The 19,725-nt window shown below is 48.0% G+C and overlaps 2 protein-coding genes across 3 annotated transcripts; both read left to right on the top strand.

The window, feature by feature from the left end:
- The first annotated feature begins 497 nt into the window (after positions 1-497).
- On the top strand, positions 498-6,809 carry LOC116235297 (cytochrome P450 2J2-like). Its single transcript, XM_090146764.1, has 10 exons — positions 498-896; positions 1,134-1,335; positions 1,880-2,042; positions 2,261-2,410; positions 2,874-3,034; positions 3,564-3,740; positions 3,989-4,121; positions 4,580-4,767; positions 5,236-5,374; positions 6,137-6,809. Exons 2-10 carry the CDS (start codon positions 1,147-1,149, stop codon positions 6,310-6,312), a joined length of 1,476 nt encoding a protein of 491 aa, XP_090002890.1. The 5' UTR covers positions 498-896; positions 1,134-1,146; the 3' UTR covers positions 6,313-6,809.
- Positions 6,810-8,329: 1,520 nt separating this feature from the next.
- On the top strand, positions 8,330-16,074 carry LOC149916904 (cytochrome P450 2J2-like). Of its 2 annotated transcripts, none has more exons than XM_090146758.1 (9): positions 8,330-8,518; positions 9,016-9,178; positions 9,391-9,540; positions 10,997-11,157; positions 12,277-12,453; positions 12,710-12,842; positions 14,149-14,336; positions 14,563-14,701; positions 15,420-16,074. In XM_090146758.1, the coding sequence occupies exons 1-9, from the start codon at positions 8,330-8,332 to the stop codon at positions 15,593-15,595; spliced, it is 1,476 nt and encodes a 491-aa protein (XP_090002884.1). In that variant the 3' UTR covers positions 15,596-16,074. The 2 variants fall into 2 exon arrangements, with proteins under 2 accessions (XP_090002884.1, XP_090002883.1); XM_090146757.1 differs by lacking the exon at positions 15,420-16,074 and adding an exon at positions 14,975-15,363.
- Positions 16,075-19,725: the final 3,651 nt, after the last annotated feature.

Here is a 19,725-nt window from a genome sequence, read left to right as displayed (position 1 = left end):
AATATCAGCCCCTGGAGCCATAGCAAATACAGGTCCTGTCTCCTAGTGTTACCTCAAAGGTTTCTGTTTCCCTCCTGCAATCGTGAGCCCTCCTTACACTGGACAGGCAGCAGTGGGGAAGGCTGAGCTGGCACTGCAGTGCTGCCCAGGATGAAAAGCAGGGGCCATGAGCACGTTCAAAACCTGATAGAGATTATACACTGCCTTCTCAGCATTTCTGCTCACCTCGTGCACTTCTCACCTCTGATCTACTCGAATGTCCCTCCTACTTTATTGCTTTCTTATCTCCACACACTGCCTCATGGGAGACAATAAATGGCTGCAGTCTTCCTCTTCTGCTGCATTTGTTTTCCAAAAGGGCAGGAGTCATGAGGGTTTTTACTTTAAGAGTGGAGTACCCCATTTGAGTTCAGGGGAACACTTCGGGTTCCCTGATAAAGCAGTGATTGAACTCGTAAAGGTTTATCAGGTGAACGCAGCAGCTCCTTTCACTCACTTCCGCATCTCCGCAGTCACAGCTGCCGTTCCCCCAAAGAGAAGCAGCCCGCACCGCCCCCCGCATCACGAGTGCGGGCTGCGGCCGCGCAGCGCGACGGGAACGCGGCACTTCTCAGCCGGCAGCAAAACAGCGCGCCCGGCAAAACTAATCCTCCAAGGAGAAGGGACGGGACGGGAGCGGGGCCGGTGTCACCGGCGGGCAGGACGCGCTCGTCCCTCGGCAGCGCTCAGCGCCATCTGCGCCCTGCCGGCACCGCCCCGTGGCAGCGGAGCCTCGGCCCGTGAGCCAGAGGCTCTGTGGGAGCTCCGCGCAGCCTTATCTCGCGTCCCTCGTGGCCCGGCTCCGCCTGCGGCTGTGCGCGGCGGGGAGGCGGTGGCCGCGAGCGGGGACCGTGACGGTGAGGGACGGGCGGGAGCCGCCGGGCTGTCGGAAGGCGGCGGTGGGAGACGGGAGCGGAGCGGGGAGCTGCCGGTGCGCTGAGGGTGGGCTGTTGTTGGCGAGATGAGAGATGCGTGGCTCGCGTGGCGTCGCGAAGGGCTTTGGCGAGCGGCTGTGGCTGAGGCGGAGGAAGCGGCAGCCCGAAGGCAGCCCCGAGGCCGGGCCGGCCCGAGCCCCTCTGCGTTTGTGCCCACAGCTGCAGCCGCACCATGCTGCGCTTCCTCTGGGACAGCATCTCCCTGCAGATGCTCTTCATCTTCCTCTTCGTCTTCCTGCTCGTCTCTGACTACATGAAGAGGAGAAAGCCGAAGGATTTCCCCCCCGGTCCCTTTTCCTTCCCTTTCCTGGGAAACGTGCAGTTTATGTTCGCCAAAGACCCCTTGGCCACAACAGCAAAGGTAAGGGGATTTTCAGCATGGTGAGGGGACCCACCCAACCCAATCACATTAAATCCAGTGGCCCACAGGGAGTTTTCCACGAGTGGGAAGTAGGTTGGCCCTTGATCAGCTGCAACTTTGATAAGGTTTGCCTTGGAATACAGAACCAGAGTCCTTTGGGCAAAGGGCATGGGGTAGTGCCATGATTTCATCTGCAGCTGTAGATGTGTCTAATGGGAAAACCTTTTGGAAAAGGAGTTAAACAAAGGCTGGAAAATCCTTCTCGGTTGAGTCTTGCAAAATCTGAAGAATGCAGCCTGGAAGGCTTTACAGCAACTCCTGAAATCTGCTTTAGGAAATGAGGAACAGGGCTGTGTGCAATCAAGCCAACATCCTTGCACTTGTGCAACCACATCTCTCTCAGGCTCAGCTTGCCCTGTCTCCATTGCGAGTCTGCCTGTCCTTCCCTGTGGGTGGATGATGCCAGGGCATGTGTTCTTTCTTCAGAAAATGTCATTGCAAACTAATCCCCATTTATTTATTCATTTACTTACCCCTTGCACAGCTTACTGAAAAACTTGGGGATATCTTCAGTTTGCAAGCAGGCACCCGGTCATTTGTGATCGTAAATGGACTTCCACTGATCAAGGAAGCTCTTGTGACCCAGGGAGAGGACTTCATGGATCGCCCTGAAATTCCTCTCGACGCAGATATCTTCAGTAAATTGGGTGATCTATCTATTTAAATGCATATCTGAAATCCACTGTTAATGTGTTGCGCTTTCAAATATACCGGAAGGGAAGCTGGAGGCAATGCCATGGCTTGACATTCATGGTGAGCAGAGGCACCAGCGTGCTTGAGCTCCCTTTATCAAGGCTGATACCCTCTGTCTTCTTCCCCTTGCTGAGGACATCTACCTTCACTCACTGTGGAATACTTCTGCCAGGGCTGATCTCCTCCAGGGGACCCCTGTGGAAGCAGCAGAGAAGGTTCACCTTGACCACCCTCCGAAACTTTGGCCTGGGGAAGAGGAGCCTGGAGGAGCGGATCCAGGAGGAGTGCCGATTCCTCACGGATGCGTTCAGGGATGAGCAGGGTGAGGACCACTTCCCTCAGCAGTTGCACTGAAGGCAGAATCCACCTTGGACTGTTTTCGCTTCCCTGATGCTAATACCTGCTGAAAAATACCTCATCTCACAGGGAATGCTAGCATCCCAGATTCTTTCTACAGGTGTTTTGTCCTCAGATTAACTGATAGATGCAGCTAAGTTACACTCAAAACATTACTCTTTGCCTACCTTTGGTTTATCACTCCATTTGAAACTTTTAGAACATTGATGTCAACAGCCCCAAGAAATGTCCTCAGTTAATTCCAGTGGTGGTTGCTCTTCTGCAACCATTTCACATCTTCTTTTCCAAAGAAACCAACCATCCCCAAGAAGGTGCCCGCTGAGGGCCACTCATTTCACTTATTGAATATTTTCCACTGATGAAGGTGCTTTCTTCTCCTTTTCTGTGGACATGGATAGAAAATTGATTGTTTGCTTTTCCATCTCCAGGAAATCCTTTCAACCCTCACTTTAAAATCAACAATGCTGTTTCAAACATCATCTGCTCCGTCACCTTTGGCAATCGGTTTGAATACCATGATGTGGACTTCCAAAACTTGCTGCGGCTGATGGATGAGACTGTTACCCTCCACGAGAACATAATGAGCCAGGTACAGCCCTCCTCCTCCTGATGAACAAAGCAAGGGACCTCATCTGATCCTTACACACCTTGACTTGTAGGCGCTTCAGCACTGACACAGCACTCCTTTGAACACTCATTGGCAGTTTTATATCCTTTTTATACTGTAGACCCCAAAATCTCTCTAGGATAGGTTTTGAGAAGGAGCAACACTGAACAAATCAAGGATGTTGTTGCCATTCCCCACACAGTTTATATCAGCAAGTAGTTTCTTTCAGCCGTATTTTCAAGCTATGCAGTGCTTGCACATTCTCTTTCCCCTCACATCACTGCTCCTGACCCCTGAGTGCCAAGCTCCCTGCTGTGACTGAGGAACACACTAGTCACTCCATTGTGAAATAGAGATACCAATCCTTTGTCATGTTCCTCCGGAGATATCTAAGTTAATTCCATCTACTCCAGCATTTTAGGGCGGTGGCTTTTCAGGTTTTTCAAGTCTTGAAAACAGGAGGGGTTTTCTATCCTTAATTCAATTTGCTCTTCTCTTTTTCTTTCCAAAGCTCTACAATGCTTTTCCCTCCGTAATAAAGTACTTCCCAGGATCTCACCAAACCATATTTAAAAACTGGAGGCTGATGAAAGGTTTTGTGAAAGAGAAGATCAGCAAACATAAGGAAGACCTGAACCCCTCAGAGAGCCGAGACTTCATCGACAGCTACCTGCAGGAGATGGCCAAGGTCAGCAGTGTGGAGCAAGCCCTTCCTTCCCCTGTGGGGACTGGAGATCAGGAGGGCTGAGAAACAAACCAAATTTCCCACCTGAGCTGCTGGTGTGTCCATATGTGAGCTCAGGATGGACATCAGGTTTGGGGCATCCACTGGAGGGATGAGAATGCAGCTTCTGCCAGAAGCCTTGGGGCAGAACTGTGTGGGGTGTTGAGGAAGTCCTTGCTGGTCTTGTGGCACTAACACTTGATTTTCTGAAGCCCAGTGGCAGTGATTTCTGTGAGGATAACCTGGTGGCATGTGCTTTTGACCTACTGTTTGCTGGGACTGAGACCACTTCCACAACCATCCGCTGGGCCCTGCTGTATATGGCCATGTATCCGGAAATTCAAGGTACACATAGCAGCAGGGCTGTGCTTTTCTTGTTTTTAAACCTTGGTAAGAGACTCCTTTTGGCTGAAAGGAAAAACAGGAATCCCTCTGTACTCGTACAAATGAGGAACAAATGCTTTCCTCCGTATTCAGGCACACGTCTAAGCTGTTTTAAAACTTTCCCTGGTAATTCTGTAATACTTTAATCTGGGACCAAGAACCAAACACAGGCACTTCCTCCACAAGCACTGGAGATCTCTGAGGGCTTTATAGCAGAAGCGAAAGAGGCTTTGAAGGGAACGTAGGGTCCATTCAGCAGCTTGAGTGATGAACATGCAGAGAAGTACCACGAGTGTCCTGGTGGCACGTGCTTGACCTGGGATGGTCCTTTGAAGACTTGCATAGCAAAAAGTTCATGGTGTCCCCAGGAGATCCATGGCTTTGCTGTACCATAGCTGATCATTGCTCTTTCCAAACAGCCCGTGTGCAAGCTGAGATTGATGCTGTTATTGGGCAGACAAGGCAGCCAACTCTGGCGGACAGGGACAACATGTCCTACACCAATGCCGTCATCCATGAAGTGCAGAGGAAAGGCAACATCATCCCTTTTAATGTGCCGAGACAGGCGGTGAAAGACACAGTCTTGGCTGGCTTCCGGGTGCCCAAGGTAACACCAATCCCTAGCACTGAGTCGCTAAGAGGAGACTCCCATTTCCCCATTCCTGCTGGGAGAAAAATGCAGCATCGCTGCCCCTTACGGAGGTCGCTCCTGTAGATCATATTTTGCTGTCCCAAAACCACTTTCTAGCACACTGCATCCTCAGTGTCCAGAATGAAAGCCATGAGGTGAGGCATCCATATGCGTCCTCAAGGAATAGAGCCCTCCTCATGCAGACTTTTCTTACAGGAACTTTGGACAAAAAAATGATGACGAAAGAAAAGTGCAGGTATATCTTGATCAAACAGCCAAGAAGTAGGAAAATATGGCCAGGCAAGAAAAAAAAAAAGATGAACACATGCTTATGACAAATTTTGACTATGGATCATCTTCATGGCAAGCAAAAGGGGAGGTTAAAACACTCTCTTGGTGCAGTGGCAGAGAGAGTTCAAAGCAATTTTCTTTCTCTTGTACCAGGGCACTATTTTGATCTCAAATCTAACCTCTGTGATGTTTGACAAGAAGGAATGGGAAACACCTCACAGTTTTAACCCTGGGCATTTCCTGAAGGACGGGCAGTTCAGGAAAAGAGAGGCGTTTATGCCATTTTCTATAGGTAAGATTTGCTGCAGTTTGATGTTACTGTGCTGAAGCACTGAGATGGGGTTTCCAGCTGCAAATGGAGACCCTGAGCAAATTAGTGATGGAAACAGCAAGCACTGACTGCACCCATGGGAGGTGCTGCTTGCCTACTGCCCATAACGGTGCAAACTAAACCCTTCCTTCGCAATGACCATGCAGGCAACTCAAAGAACCACTCCCATCTCTTAGCCCTTTATTCACAAACACAGGAGCCTAGAAAAATGCTGGAGACCCCAGAAATGCATTCGGCAAGGTGAGAACAGAGCTCTGTGCTCCCAGTAATGCACAGCTGAGGTCAATCTGCTTTGCCACCACCACCACAGGGTGCCCTGTCCTGGCCAGCAGCTTCCTTGTGGAGAATGATTTTAACATCTCCAATTTCCTGCCAAAGCATGGCATGCTTTCTGTGGAGCTTTGGTTCCATTCCTTGGAGCACAGCTGAGCACATAGGGATTACATGTGAAGCACTGCTCATCCCAGCAGGGTAGGATAAAATGTGTGCATATACGTTTACATACCCATGCCCTCATTAAGTCACCCAGCTGGGAGCAGACCATGCTACAGCTCCATGGGGGGCTCAGCTGGGATGGCAGTCCTGGTGCTGGAAATGTAAGGTGGGCATGGGGATGTGGGCAGGGTGATGTTCCTGCAGGAGGCGTGTGCCGAGGCTTTTCAGCAGAGAAAGCAGCTGGGCAGCCAGCAGGGCTGAATGGGCGCTGGGCGGCTGTCTCCGCAGGGAAGCGCGCCTGCCTGGGTGAGCTGCTGGCCCGCGCCGAGCTCTTCCTCTTCTTCACGGCTCTGCTCCAGAAATTCACCTTCCAGGCTCCCCCGGACACCATCCTCGACCTCAAATTCATTGTGGGCATCACCTTGGCCCCACGGCCCTACAAGATCTGTGCAGTGCCTCGCTAGGGAGCACAGCCACTGTTTTTGAGAGGGGAACTTCTTGGCTTTGGAGCAGTTCCACAAGCAGCCCTCCCTGGCTGCTTTGGGCTCATCAGCAGCTTTATTTCTTTCTAAGCAATTGCAGAGTAATTCCTTTTTACAAGCAGATCTTGCACACTGTTTCAGATGAGAAAGATGATTGGTATGTGATGCGCTGGGGCACTTTTGGGCTTGTAGCACAGCACTGTCAATGAATGAAGAGTTCGGGATATTCTTAATTCTATGCTGGATGGCCGTACTTCATAGCAACAAGAAAATCTGCAGTGTTAGAGGTTGCCTTTGTTGGGCTGTGACCCAGATCTATCAGAACACAGCAGCAGCCCTTGCGGTACAACATTAATACCAGTAGCAATCAGAAATGTTTTTTAACTTGGATCTCTGGAAAATAATTTGTAAGAAATACAATACAAACATAACTTGTATCATCTCTCATTTTAGCACATCAATAAATCATTACTAAACATCATCCTGTGGCCCTGCCCCATCCTCTATTTCTCTGTGCCAGACAGGTGGCTGGAAGACAATAGGTTGGGCAAAGGTGATATGTCTGATGCTCAGGGCTCCTGTTTTGCAGATTCATAATATAGAGATGGGAGAACACGCCCTGGGAACCACACAAACCCACTGATACAATGCAGGAGGCCTGGCAGCTTCCCTCTCAATGCAGGATGATTCCTGACCCTGCTCTAACCAAACCCTGGCACTGGCTGAAGTGCAGCATGCTACTGCTGCTGTCCTCCTCTCCTGCTTCCACTGAGGGCCTCCCACACCTTCCCTGCACAGCAGAAATGGGGATGTTCAGTTGACTCTCCAGACCTTATGTTCCTCCTTTTCCTTCTTTAGAAGAGCAAATAGGAAATGACAGAACTTCCCACTGGCTGCTTCAATCCTGCCGTGTTTTAACACACACAAAATATCTGCAGACTTTATTCATGTGTGTGAATATGTGATTTTCTAATGCTGTTCCAGGCTCCACAGTGGCTTCTCTTGACTTCTGCTCTCTGGTGCAGGCCTGATCTCCGGGGCATGGAAACAGCTCTCCTATTAGCACTGCGTGAGCAAACAAATACTAATCACTTCCCTTTTATTTTACACTCTATTGCTTCCTTATCTACCCACACTGCATCATGGGAGGGAACAAATGGGTGCAGTCTTCCTATTCTTTTCTTCCGCATTGATTTTTCAACAAGGCAAAAGCCGTGAAGATCTTCATCGTAAAAGCGGAGCATCCCATGTGAGTACAGGGGAACGCTTAAAGTTCCACGAAAAGCTTTAACTTATTAAAGTTGATCATAGGACCGCAGCAGATTCGCTGCGCAACGGCACTCGGGCGCCTCCGAGCAGCGCCTTCAGCCGGGTAAATCCTTGGCCACAGCTGCCGTCCCCCAAAGAGAAGCAGCCCGCACCGCCCCCCGCATCACGAGTGCGGGCTGCGGCCGCGCAGCGCGACGGGAACGAGGCAGTTCTCAGCCGGCAGCAAAACAAATCTCGACGGGGAAGGGACGGGCCGGGAGCGGGGCCGGTGTCACCGGCGGGCAGGACGCGCTCGTCCCTCGGCAGCGCTCAGCGCCATCTGCGCCCTGCCGGCACCGCCCCGTGGCAGCGGAGCCTCGGCCCGTGAGCCAGAGGCTCTGTGGGAGCTCCGCGCAGCCTTATCTCGCGTCCCTCGTGGCCCGGCTCCGCCTGCGGCTGTGCGCGGCGGGGAGGCGGTGGCCGCGAGCGGGGACCGTGACGGTGAGGGACGGGCGGGAGCCGCCGGGCTGTCGGAAGGCGGCGGTGGGAGACGGGAGCGGAGCGGGGAGCTGCCGGTGCGCTGAGGGTGGGCTGTTGTTGGCGAGATGAGAGATGCGTGGCTCGCGTGGCGTCGCGAAGGGCTTTGGCGAGCGGCTGTGGCTGAGGCTGAGGAAGCGGCAGCCCGAAGGCAGCCCCGAGGCCGGGCCGGCCCGAGCCCCTCTGCGTTTGTGCCCACAGCTGCAGCCGCACCATGCTGCGCTTCCTCTGGGACAGCATCTCCCTGCAGATGCTCTTCGTCTTCCTCTTCGTCTTCCTGCTCGTCTCTGACTACATGAAGAGGAGAAAGCCGAAGGATTTCCCCCCCGGTCCTTTTTCCTTCCCTTTCCTGGGAAACGTGCAGTTTATGTTCGCCAAAGACCCCTTGGCCACAACAGCAAAGGTAAGGGGATTTTCAGCATGGTGAGGGGACCCACCCAACCCAATCACATTAAATCCAGTGGCCCACAGGGAGTTTTCCACGAGTGGGAAGTAGGTTGGCCCTTGATCAGCTGCAACTTTGATAAGGTTTGCCTTGGAATACAGAACCAGAGTCCTTTGGGCAAAGGGCATGAGACAGCGCCATGACTTCCCTTGCATCCATACGTGGGTGTGAGGACAAGGGTGACTGGAAAGGGAGTTAAAAACAGCTGAAAACTCTTGCTCACTTGAGTATTGCAAACCCTCAAAAATGCAACCTGGAAGGTTTTACATCTACTCCTTAACACTGATTCAGGAAACAAGGAAAAAGACTGCACACAATCAAGCCAATCTTTATCACAGGTTCAGCTTGCCCTATTTTGATTTCAAATCTCCCAGTCCTTCCCTATGGGTACAGCATACCAGGAAAAAAAAATCCTTGTAAATCAATCCCATTCTATATATTTAACCCCTTCCCAGATTGTTGAAGAACATGGAGATATCTTCAGCATGCAAGTAGGCACCCAGTCTTTTGTGATTTTAAATGGGCTGCAAATTATCAAGGAAGCCCTTGTGACCCAGGGAGAGAACTTCATGGATCGCCCAGAAATTCCTATCAGCAGAGAGGTCTTCAACAAATTGGGTGAGTTATCAGTAGTTACACATACCTGAAACACGGTGAAAGCATCGTTCTTTTGGACATACCAGGATGAAAGTTGGGGGAAATGTTGTGGCTTCACATTCACTCTGAACATAGCTACTTTCACAACTCCTCCTCATTTATCAAGGCACATGTCCTCCAGTTTCTTCCCCTTGCTGAGAGCATCTCCAGCTCACTCTGGATTGCTTCTGCAGGGCTGATCTCCTCCAATGGGCACCTGTGGAAGCAGCAGAGAAGGTTCACCTTGACCACCCTCCGAAACTTTGGCCTGGGGAAGAGGAGCCTGGAGGAGCGGATCCAGGAGGAGTGCCGATTCCTCACGGATGCGTTCAGGGATGAGCAGGGTGAGGACCACTTCCCTCAGCAGAATCCAGCTTAGACCATTTTAATTTTCCCTATGCTAATGTCTGCTGAAAAATCATAGAACCACAGAATCACTATGGTTGGAAACAACCTCTAAGATCACCAATTCCAACCCCTACCCATCCTCAGTATGTCCACTAATCATTCCTCTCAGTGCCACAGTTCCTTTTTCTTGAGAACCTCCAGGGATGGTGACTCCATGACCTCTCTGGAACCATATGCCAATGTCTGATCAATCCTTCTGAAAATAAATTTTTTGGAATACCCATCCTGAACCTCCCATGGAAAAACTTAAGGCTATTATCTCTTGTCCTATCATTGTTATTTAGGAAGTTAGGCCAAACCCCACCTTGCTCCAGCTTCTTTTCAGGGAGACGAAGAGGGCAATAAAGTATCCCCTAAGCCTTCTCTTCTCCATACTGAGAAAGGGAACCATTCCAGTTCCCTTTGCAGCTAGCTATCAGAGTTGTTTTCCAGACCTTTCACAGCTTCATTCCCCTTCTCTGGACATGCTCCAGGGCTTCAATGTCTTTCTTGCCCAAAACTCAACTCAGCACCTGTATGGGAGATGCTGAGTCATGGCCTGAACCACTGATTGAGCACCTGGGGAAAGGACCCACTCAGCCCTGGAAGCAGGTGAAAGCAATTCAGCTGTGTGACTGGAAGGGGTGGAGCCTGGCTGCACCTCTCTTAGACCTCATTTAAGGGCTGACAGCCACTGAGGAAGGATCTCTTAGAGATCTCTTCTTGGTAAGCCTTTCCTCTGTGAACCTGAAATCTTCTGCTACAGGTGAGCAATCTTTTTCCTATCCTTTATAGCACTTCTCTATTATGCTGCTTCTTTTGTCATCGCATCTTTATTGTAACACCTTTCCCATTGTATTGATCTGTCCAATTGCTACAGCACCCAAGATGTGGCCTCACCAGTACTGAGCCCAGAGGAACAATCACTACCCTGCTGACTCCGCTATATCTGATATGAGCCCAGATGCTATTTGCATTCTTGGCCACACAACTAGCTCACTTTCAGCCAGTTGCCAACTAACACACCAACATCCTCTTTCTCTTCATCTCATAAGTAATACTAGCAATCTGCCAGCATCTCAGACTCCTTCTGCCCTCAGATTAACTGATAGATGCAGCTGTCTAACATTCAAAACAGTATTCTTAGCCCAACTTTGTCTATTGCTCCTTTTGAGATCTCTGGGAAATTCCATGGGCTAGCTAACATCAATATTCTCAATTAATGCCAAAGATGTTTGCTCTTCTGAAGCTGCTTCACATCTTCCTTTCTAAGTAAACAAGCATCTCCAAGAAGGTGCCCACCCAGTATCTTTCATTTCACTTGTTGAGTATTTTCCTCTGATGATGGCACTTTATTCCTCTTGTCTGTGGAGACCGGAAGAGAATTGATTGTTCCCTCTTTTCCTTCTCCAGGAAATCCTTTCAACCCTCACTTTAAAATCAACAATGCTGTTTCAAACATCATCTGTTCCATCACCTTTGGCAATCGGTTTGAATACCATGATGAGAACTTCCAAAACTTGCTGCGGCTGATGGATGAGACTGTTACCCTCCATGGGAAGATAATGAGCCAGGTACAGCCCCTGTGCCCCCAGCACCATCAGCATGGCCACCCTTTCTTTTTTGGAGTAAACCTGAAAACCTGTGCACTTTCAGAGGGCATACCAAGTTGGGAAGGGACCCACAACGGCCATTAAGTCCAGTTCCTGTCTCCACATAGGAACACTGAAAACCCAAATTCTTTGCCTGTAGGTGGTGTCCCAGTGCTCCCTGAGCTTTGGCAGCCCAGGACCATGCCCACTGCCCTAAGAAGCAGTTCTATGCTCACCTTTTCCTTGCACCCTGCCTGTCCCTCCCCTCGCACTGCTCCATCCTATTGCTCTCACCAAAGAGCAGAGCTCAGTGCTGACCCTCCACTCCCTGCAACAAGGTGCAGGCTGCCATGAAGAGTTGGGGGCCACCATGAGGCCTTCTTTATGGTGAACTAAACAACAGACCTCCCCAACCCTCACGCGTTGGGCTTGTAGACCCTTCTTCATCTTCGTAGTACTCATTTGGATGCTTTCTGATAGTTCTATGTCCTTACATAGTGCAGCATTCAAAACTGCACACGCTGCTCAAGGTGAGACCTTCAACAGGTGCGGGGGCTGGCCAAGCCCAGGAGATGTTTTTTCCTGCTCTGGAACCATGAGAGTTTCTTTGGTGTTTCCCACAGCTTTGTGGCTCCTCTTCTTCCCTGAAGATGTCCTGGTGCTGATGCAGTCCCCAGTGATCACAAAGCTGAGCTACCCTTGATAGTTTTCCTGTGCTTTGGGAAGGAAGTGAATACAGCAGAGGGTTTGGGCAGGTCCCTGGGAGAGGTTATGGGAAGGAGTGATGCTAAGGTTTCCAAGAGCACTCATTGCTATTCCTCTTTCCATTACACCAAGTTCATCTGTGTGTAATTTATTTCTGCCACATTCTCAAGCTGTGCAATGCTCACATTGCTTTCTTTCATCACTGCTCCTGTCCACTGAGCACGAAGCTTCTTGCTATAACTGTGAAGAATGCAGTAATCTCTCTGACAGTGGAGACAGCAATACTTTGTAGTGCTCTTTTGGTGATGAGTTAATTCCATCTACTCCTGCATTGTAGGGTTGTGGCTTTGTAGGCTTTTCAAGTCCTTTATTCAATTTTCCTTTCTTTTTCCAAAGCTGTACAATGCTTTTCCCTCCATAATGAAGTACTTCCCAGGATCTCACCAAACCATTTTTGAAAACTGGAGGCTGATGAAAGGTTTTGTGAAAGAGAAGATCAGCAAACACAAGGAAGACCTGAACCTCTCAGAGAGCCGAGACTTCATCGACAGCTACCTGCAGGAGATGGCCAAGGTCAGCAGTGTGGAGCAAGCCCTTCCCCAGTGGGTGATGGAGATCACGAGGGCTGAGAAAAAAAATCAAATTCTGCACCTGAGCTGCTGGTGTGTCCATATCTGAGCTCAGGATGAACATCGGGTTTGGGGCATCCACTGGAGGGATGAGGATGCAGAGGGCCAGCAGCTTCTGCCAAAACCCTTGAGGCAGGACTGAGTCTGATTTTGAGGAAGTTCTTGCTTTTAACATGGCACTAACACTTGATTTTCTGAAGCCCAATGGCAGTGATTTCTGTGAGGATAACCTGGTTGCGTGCACTCTTGACCTGTTTTCTGCTGGGACTGAGACCACCTCCACAACCGTCCGCTGGGCCCTGCTGTTTATGGCCATATATCCAGAAATTCAAGGTATGAGTAGAACATGCACAGTCCTGTGGCTATCTTCTGTAGCTTGGTGAGATATTCTGCTTGGGGCAGGAGAGGAGAGAAACTTGATAAGATTCAACTTAAAAAGCAGGTGTAGAGTTTTGCACCTGCAGAGAACTGCAAGAAACAGTACTACAGTTCAGGGATGACCTAGTGGAGAGGAGCTCTGCCAAGGAGGACTAAGGGGTCCTTCCACACAGGGGTGGATAACAGGTTGGCCATGAGCCCACAGTGTGCACTTGTGGCCAAGACAGCCAATGGTATCCTGAGGTACATTTAAAAGAGTGTTGCAAGCAGATCAACAAAGGTGATCCTCCCTTCTGCTCTGCCCTGGTGATGCCACATCTGAAATACTGTGTCCAGTTCTGGGCTCCTCAGTTAAAAAAAAAAAACCAAAAAAAAAACAAACAAACAAACAAAAAAAACCAGGTCTCTCCTAGTGGAAAGACAAAGTGTCCATAGTGGAGGATGACAAAGGTGATAAAGGGCCTGAATTATCTCCTTTATGAGGAAAGGTTGAGAGACTTGGCTCTCTTCAGGTTAGAGGAGACTGAGAGGGGATCTAATCAGTGTTTATAAATACTTAAAGTGTGGGAGGCAATTGCATGAGGCCAGACTCTTTTCAGTGTTGTTTAGTACAGGAAAAGGAGGAATGGCCAAAAACTGGAACAGAGGAAGTTCCACACAAATATGTGGAAGAATTTCTTTACCGTAGAGGTAACAGAGCACTGGAAAAGACTTTCCAGAGTGCTTGAGCTATCTCCTCCTTTGCAGATACTCAAGACATATCTGGATGTCTACCCGTGTGACCTAGGAAACATGCTTAAGCAGGAGAGTTGAACTCAATGATCCCTAGTGATCTCTTCCAACCCTTGCTATTATGTGAATCCCTCAGTACTCTTGCAAGTTTTGTACAGGAAAGTTTGGTAGTTTGTTGTTTTTGGTTTTTGTGTTTTTTTGTGGTTTTTTTTTTTTTTTTTTTTGCATTCAGGCACATGCCTCTGCTATGATAATCCTTGCCCTTCTAATATTGTAATACCAAGAGACAAAAGGGGCAACCTCACCAACAATGACTGGAGACTCCAGGCATTCTGGCAGAGGTGACAAGTGCACTGCACAGAGCTCAGGGCCCATTTAGTACTTGAAGATGAAAGCACACGAATGCCCTGGTGATACATGATTGATATGGGATGATCCTTGGGGGAGACAAACCACAAAAACAACATGATGGCCCCAGGGGATCGATGGCTTTACTGCACAATAGCTGATCCTTCTTTTTTCCAAACAGCCCGTGTGCAAGCCGAGATCGATGCTGTCATTGGGCAGACACGGCAGCCAGCCCTGGAGGACAGGGACAACATGCCCTACACCAACGCCGTCATCCATGAAGTGCAGAGGAAAGGCAACATCATCCCTTTCAGTTTGCCTAGAGAGGCGATGAAGGACACAGACCTGGCTGGTTTCCATCTGCCCAAGGTAACTTCACTACGCATCAGACAAGTCCTTAGGAGAACACTCTCATTTCCCAGTCCACAAAGGGACCAGCAGCATCCTTATGCCACCCAGGGATCACCCCTGATGAAAAAAATACTGGTGATAGATTTGAATATGGATGCTCTTCATGGCAAGCACACAGGAAAGTAAATATTTCCCTCCTGTTGGCAGTGGCAGAGAAAGTGCAAAGTGATTTTCTTCTTTGCAGGGCACTATTGTAATCCCAAATCTGTCCTCTGTGATGCTTGACAAGAAGGAGTGGGAAACCCCTCACAGTTTTAATCCCCAGCACTTCCTGAAGGATGGTCAGTTCTGGAAAAGGGAGGCATTTATGCCATTTTCTATAGGTAAGACCAGCTGCAGTTTGATGCTTCTGTGCTGAAACATGGGGTTGAGACTTCCAGCAGCACAAAGGAGACCCTGAACAAATTAGTGCAGACATTAGGTGTGTCCATGGGAGATGCTGCTTGCCCACTGCCCATATTGGTGAAAAGCAGTCCCTTCCTTTGCAATGAAAAATGCTGGAGACCCCAAAAATGCAATCAGCAAGATGAGAGCAGTGTTCTATGCTCCTAGTCCCACACAGCTGAAGTCAGTGGGCTTTGCTGCCACCACCACAGGGTCCTGGCAGCCTGGCACCAGCTTCCTGGTGGAGAGTGATTTGAACATCTCCAATTTCCTGCCCACGCATGACACTCTTTCTCTGGTGCTTTGGCTCTATTCCTTGGACTTTCTCTGGTGCTTCGGCTCTATTCCTTGGAGCATGGAAAGGCACACGAGGACTGCAGGTGAAGCACTGCTCATCCCAGCAGGGTAGGATAAAATGTGTGCATATACGTTTACATACCCATGCCCTCATTAAGTCACCCAGCTGGGGGCAGACCAGGCTACAGCTCCATGGGGGGCTCAGCTGGGATGGCAGTCCTGGTGCTGGAAATGTAAGGTGGGCATGGGGATGTGGGTAGGGTGATGTTCCTGCAGGAGGTGTGTGCCAAGGCTTTTCAGCAGAGAAAGCAGCTGGGCAGCCAGCAGGGCTGAATGGGCGCTGGGTGGCTGTCTCCGCAGGGAAGCGCGCCTGCCTGGGTGAGCTGCTGGCCCGCGCCGAGCTCTTCCTCTTCTTCACGGCTCTGCTCCAGAAATTCACCTTCCAGGCTCCCCCAGACACCATCCTCGACCTCAAATTCATTGTGGGCATGACCTTGGCCCCGCGGCCCTACAAGATCTGTGCAGTGCCTCGCTAGGGAGCACAGCCACTGCTCTCAGAAGGAGAACTCTCAGCTTTGGCACAGGCACAGACTGAGTACTCATCAGCCACCATAGGCCATGGTAAAAACCTACTTACATGCTTTGTTGCTTTCTAAGCAATTGCAGAATAGTTTCTTTTTACAAGCAGATCTTGCACACTGTTTCAGATGAGAAAGATGATTGGTATGTGATGCGCTGGGGCACTTCTGGGCTTGCATGCCAGCACTGCCAGTGAATGAGGAGCTCAGGACTTTCTTAATTCCATGCTAGATGGCCATACCTCACAGCTGGGGATCAGTACTGGCAGAGAGCAACCCCTGAGCTCATCTTACTATACTGTAGAAGTAGTAATTGCAAACAGTTCCTACTTTGATCTTAGGAAAGCAATTTGTCAAAAGAAAAATGCCACACTGCCTTGTGACATCTCCCTCTCTTGAGCATTAATAAATCCCAACTGAAACATTTTTGATGTGAAGCGTTTTGCAAAGCGATGACCAGCACAGCCTTTTCAGCACTGCCTGCAGTCTCCAGCCGTGCCAGCATTTGGGGCAGCAGGGGGTGGTGTGCAGAGCCATGGTGAGCTGCACAGCACCAGCTCTCCCTTAGCAGAAAGGAGGGCACGGGAACAGCACAGGCCATTCATGCAGAGCTGATGAATATTCATGACACGAGCTCTATGAGCAAATCAGCAGGAAAACCACCAAGGCTGGTGGCTGTGTTCTGCCACACCACTGCAATCAATGCAGTGACAGTTACGTGGAGGAGAGCAAGAACTATTTCTGACATCCGTTTATAAATCATCTACGCGTGGTGGTATAGAAATTGTGAACTCTGTCTCCTAGAATAAGCTAAATTCGTTCTCCTCTCTCCACCTCTCCCCCAAGCCTGAATCATCTTCTCCACACCTGGTTAGGAGGCAGCTGGGAAGGTTGAGCTGACACTGCAGAGCTGCCCAGGAAAGAAGAGGCACACCATTTCTCCCAAAGTTGCACAGTGACCAAGCACAGTTCTGTAGCTTGCACATAGCACATTTCCAGACAACAGTTTGGACGAAGATGATATTTCTGGCACTTGTGGATCCTGTTTCACTGTAAGGAAGAGATGTGAGAAAGTTCTCTAGGAAACAAAAAAAACACATTGATACAATACAGGAACCTTGAGCAGGTTTCCTACTCGATGGGTAATGAGGCCTTCCTGACCCTCTTCTCCCCACACCCTAGCTGCCATGCAGCCACTGCTGTTTCCTCCTGCACCCAGCACCCTTTACTCGCTCTTCCAATGCTCAGGAAGGCAGCAGCAGCTCCCCTCAAGCTGAGGGGCTGAAAACATTCACAGCTGACAGCCTCTTTCCTTCCCTCTCTCTGAAATAAACACCTTCATTTCTATTCTTTGATGGATTAAAATGCTTTAGTCCTGCCTCTGGAATGATGAAAAACAATTCTTCTCTATCTGGCCATTCACTTCCCCCTCACTGGGCTACTTCCACCAGCTCAAAGTCCCTTCTTCACAAGATAGTCCCCAGCTCCCCTCCTCACAGACCAAGGTAATAGAAGTGCTTGCTTACGTGTCTGTATCCTAATCCTTGGCCTGAGCAGCCTTACAAGCTCTGGTAAAAACAGGTCAGAAATGGGGACCTTGAAGGAAACTAGGCTCTTTTCTCCTGCTGATCTTCACTCTCAAGTCTTCTTTTCCAAGTAATAATGAGCCGAGAGCTGCCATATTAGGTGTGGCTGAGGAGAGCATGCAGAAATCTGAACTTCTTTCAGTAGCAATAAGCAATTACTTAAGTCATTCAAGAGCTAATTTCTAGCAGCTTTTAACCTTCCCACTTCACCTGCCCCCTTCTCAGACGATTACTAGAAGCAATTAGCTGAACAAGGAAGCAGAACTTAAAGCAGGAATGAACTGGGAAGGGCATCACACCTCCAATTTGTTGCTGCAAGACAACATCCTGTAAGGTTATACTTGATATAGTGTGACTGGAACAGCACAAAATTATTTCATACATTGCCTAGAAGAATGGATGCTTGCATTAGCTAAGGGCATAACTGAGAAAAAAGACACCAATGAATTCATTTTAAAAATCTTTATGTGAATATAAAAGAATCATTTCCAAAGAAATAAAACAAAAAGAAGTTTAAAAATTAGTGCAACTTTTCAAGTTCTATGCAATACAGTGTTTACATTTGTTTTCAACTGACAATGTAGACACTGATACAACATGAAATCTTACCTCTAGTTGGACTAGTGGGTGAAAAGGAAATAAGCTAGGAAGCCTTAAGAAAATTATTTTACTAGACATTATCAACTCAAACAATTATTTTCATTTTCTAATTCCGAGACTATGGCTACTTAAATAAAACATTGGTATTGCTTATATTTTTTACTTTCAAGTAAGTGTATATTGTAGAAAATAGAATACCTATATACATATATATTTCATGAAGGAAAACTTGGGTGAAAAATCTATTTTTAGTGACTGTTTCTTAATCCACTACTATACAGTTGTTCTAAAAATCATCTTCTCAAAACCACTGCCTGATCCACCTTGAGTAAAAGAACCTAATAGCCCTAAATTTGTATTATTGCTACAAAACACTTCTCTTCCTTTGTGGCTATTTTCTTAGATCTTATATAAAAGAAAATTATGAGTTAAATGATATGTCACTTATTTTTGCTTCTGGGGATTCATACTACCTGTTTAACCAGAAACCAACCAGAATTACCAATAGTACTTTTATTCCTTTTTGCACATCCAGATGAGGTGAAGTGAATATGACAGTATGGCTTAGATTCAAATAATTATTTCTGTGCATCACTTCCTCATTCACAGAGCATAACCCAAGTTTAACTGGTTACAAAACAGCCCCTGTTCTGCAGTTTCCCAAAATTCTAAAGAAACACTAAAAAAGACTGTATTTACCCATCTAAGTTTTAACAGTTTGGAAAAAAGCCAAGGAAGTAAAATTTTCTCCAAATACCTGAACATTTTAAATTTTTGCATCCTTAATAGATTTACTGGAGACCACTCCTACTCTGAAAAAGGCTTATTCCCATCTGTAATTAGGTATTTAAATTTTTCATTTCTGCTTAGAAGACAAGCTTTTAATTAATAGTAAGGAGGTTCTCGGTCATTTTTTGGTCCCAGGGTCTGCAGTTTTGAGAAGTATATAAAGATATTTGCTCCAAGGTTTTCACTATTCAGCACCTGATACGACTACTGACACAGCTCTACTACCGTGAGAAACACTGCATGTACCAAGCCTATTAACTAGATGAATACTTGAAGGAGGTCCATCAAAGTTTTCATGCTGTAAAGAACAGAAGCTAAGAGACTCATTCAACACCACCAACAACAGGTTCGTATTTCACCAGAACACACTGAAGTACCAGGCTTTAAGAAATGTAAGCAGCCTGCTAAGGCTTACTCTCACGTTCTACTGCTCACCACCATCTCCCACACCACTAACAGATTAAACACGCTATTGTATCTTAACAGTACAAAAACAAAAACCATCACTGCTGCAGTCAAAGACTTCAAAACTCAAGAGGTAGTCAAAGAAGCATAGAGTCCTGAAGAACACAAACTGACAGACACAACTGTTCAAAAGCAGTTTCTTGGAATGTTCTTTGCTCATAACACTCCACCTTTCAGATGAATCTGGCTTTTAAATAATACCTTGTATAGATGTAAGTTTCACAAGAGGAAATCTTTCTGCAGTGCTTAGGTGTATAAGACTGTAAGCCATCAACGCTATTAAGAAACAAAACTTACTAAGTATTAAAAATGAGAAGTTTCCTTTTCTCTAGCATTGCATACAGTGCCAAGAAGGCAGAAGGGAAGGAAGATCGGGAAGGGAAAAATCAAAGAACAAGTCATACTGAGGGGCGTACAAAATGCAAGACTACTCAAAATTCACAATTCAATCCATACTCAAAGTAGAAACTTCAATTCTGCAAAGCAAAGCTGAACCCAGCTCTCAAATAAAAGATGGCCTCAGTGGTGAAGTACTATATGCTTTCAGTGGTGAGATTTATAATAAATTACAGACAGGTGCGGCAACCTCATTTGCATACTGTTAAGTGTATTCATTTAAAGAACCGCTGTTTCTTTATGCCATTTAAC

This window comes from Phasianus colchicus, chromosome 9, assembly GCF_987193195.1.
Source record: "Phasianus colchicus chromosome 9, bPhaCol1.hap1.1, whole genome shotgun sequence".
Lineage (NCBI taxonomy): Eukaryota > Metazoa > Chordata > Aves > Galliformes > Phasianidae > Phasianus > Phasianus colchicus.
This window is presented reverse-complemented; position numbering and strand designations above follow the sequence as displayed.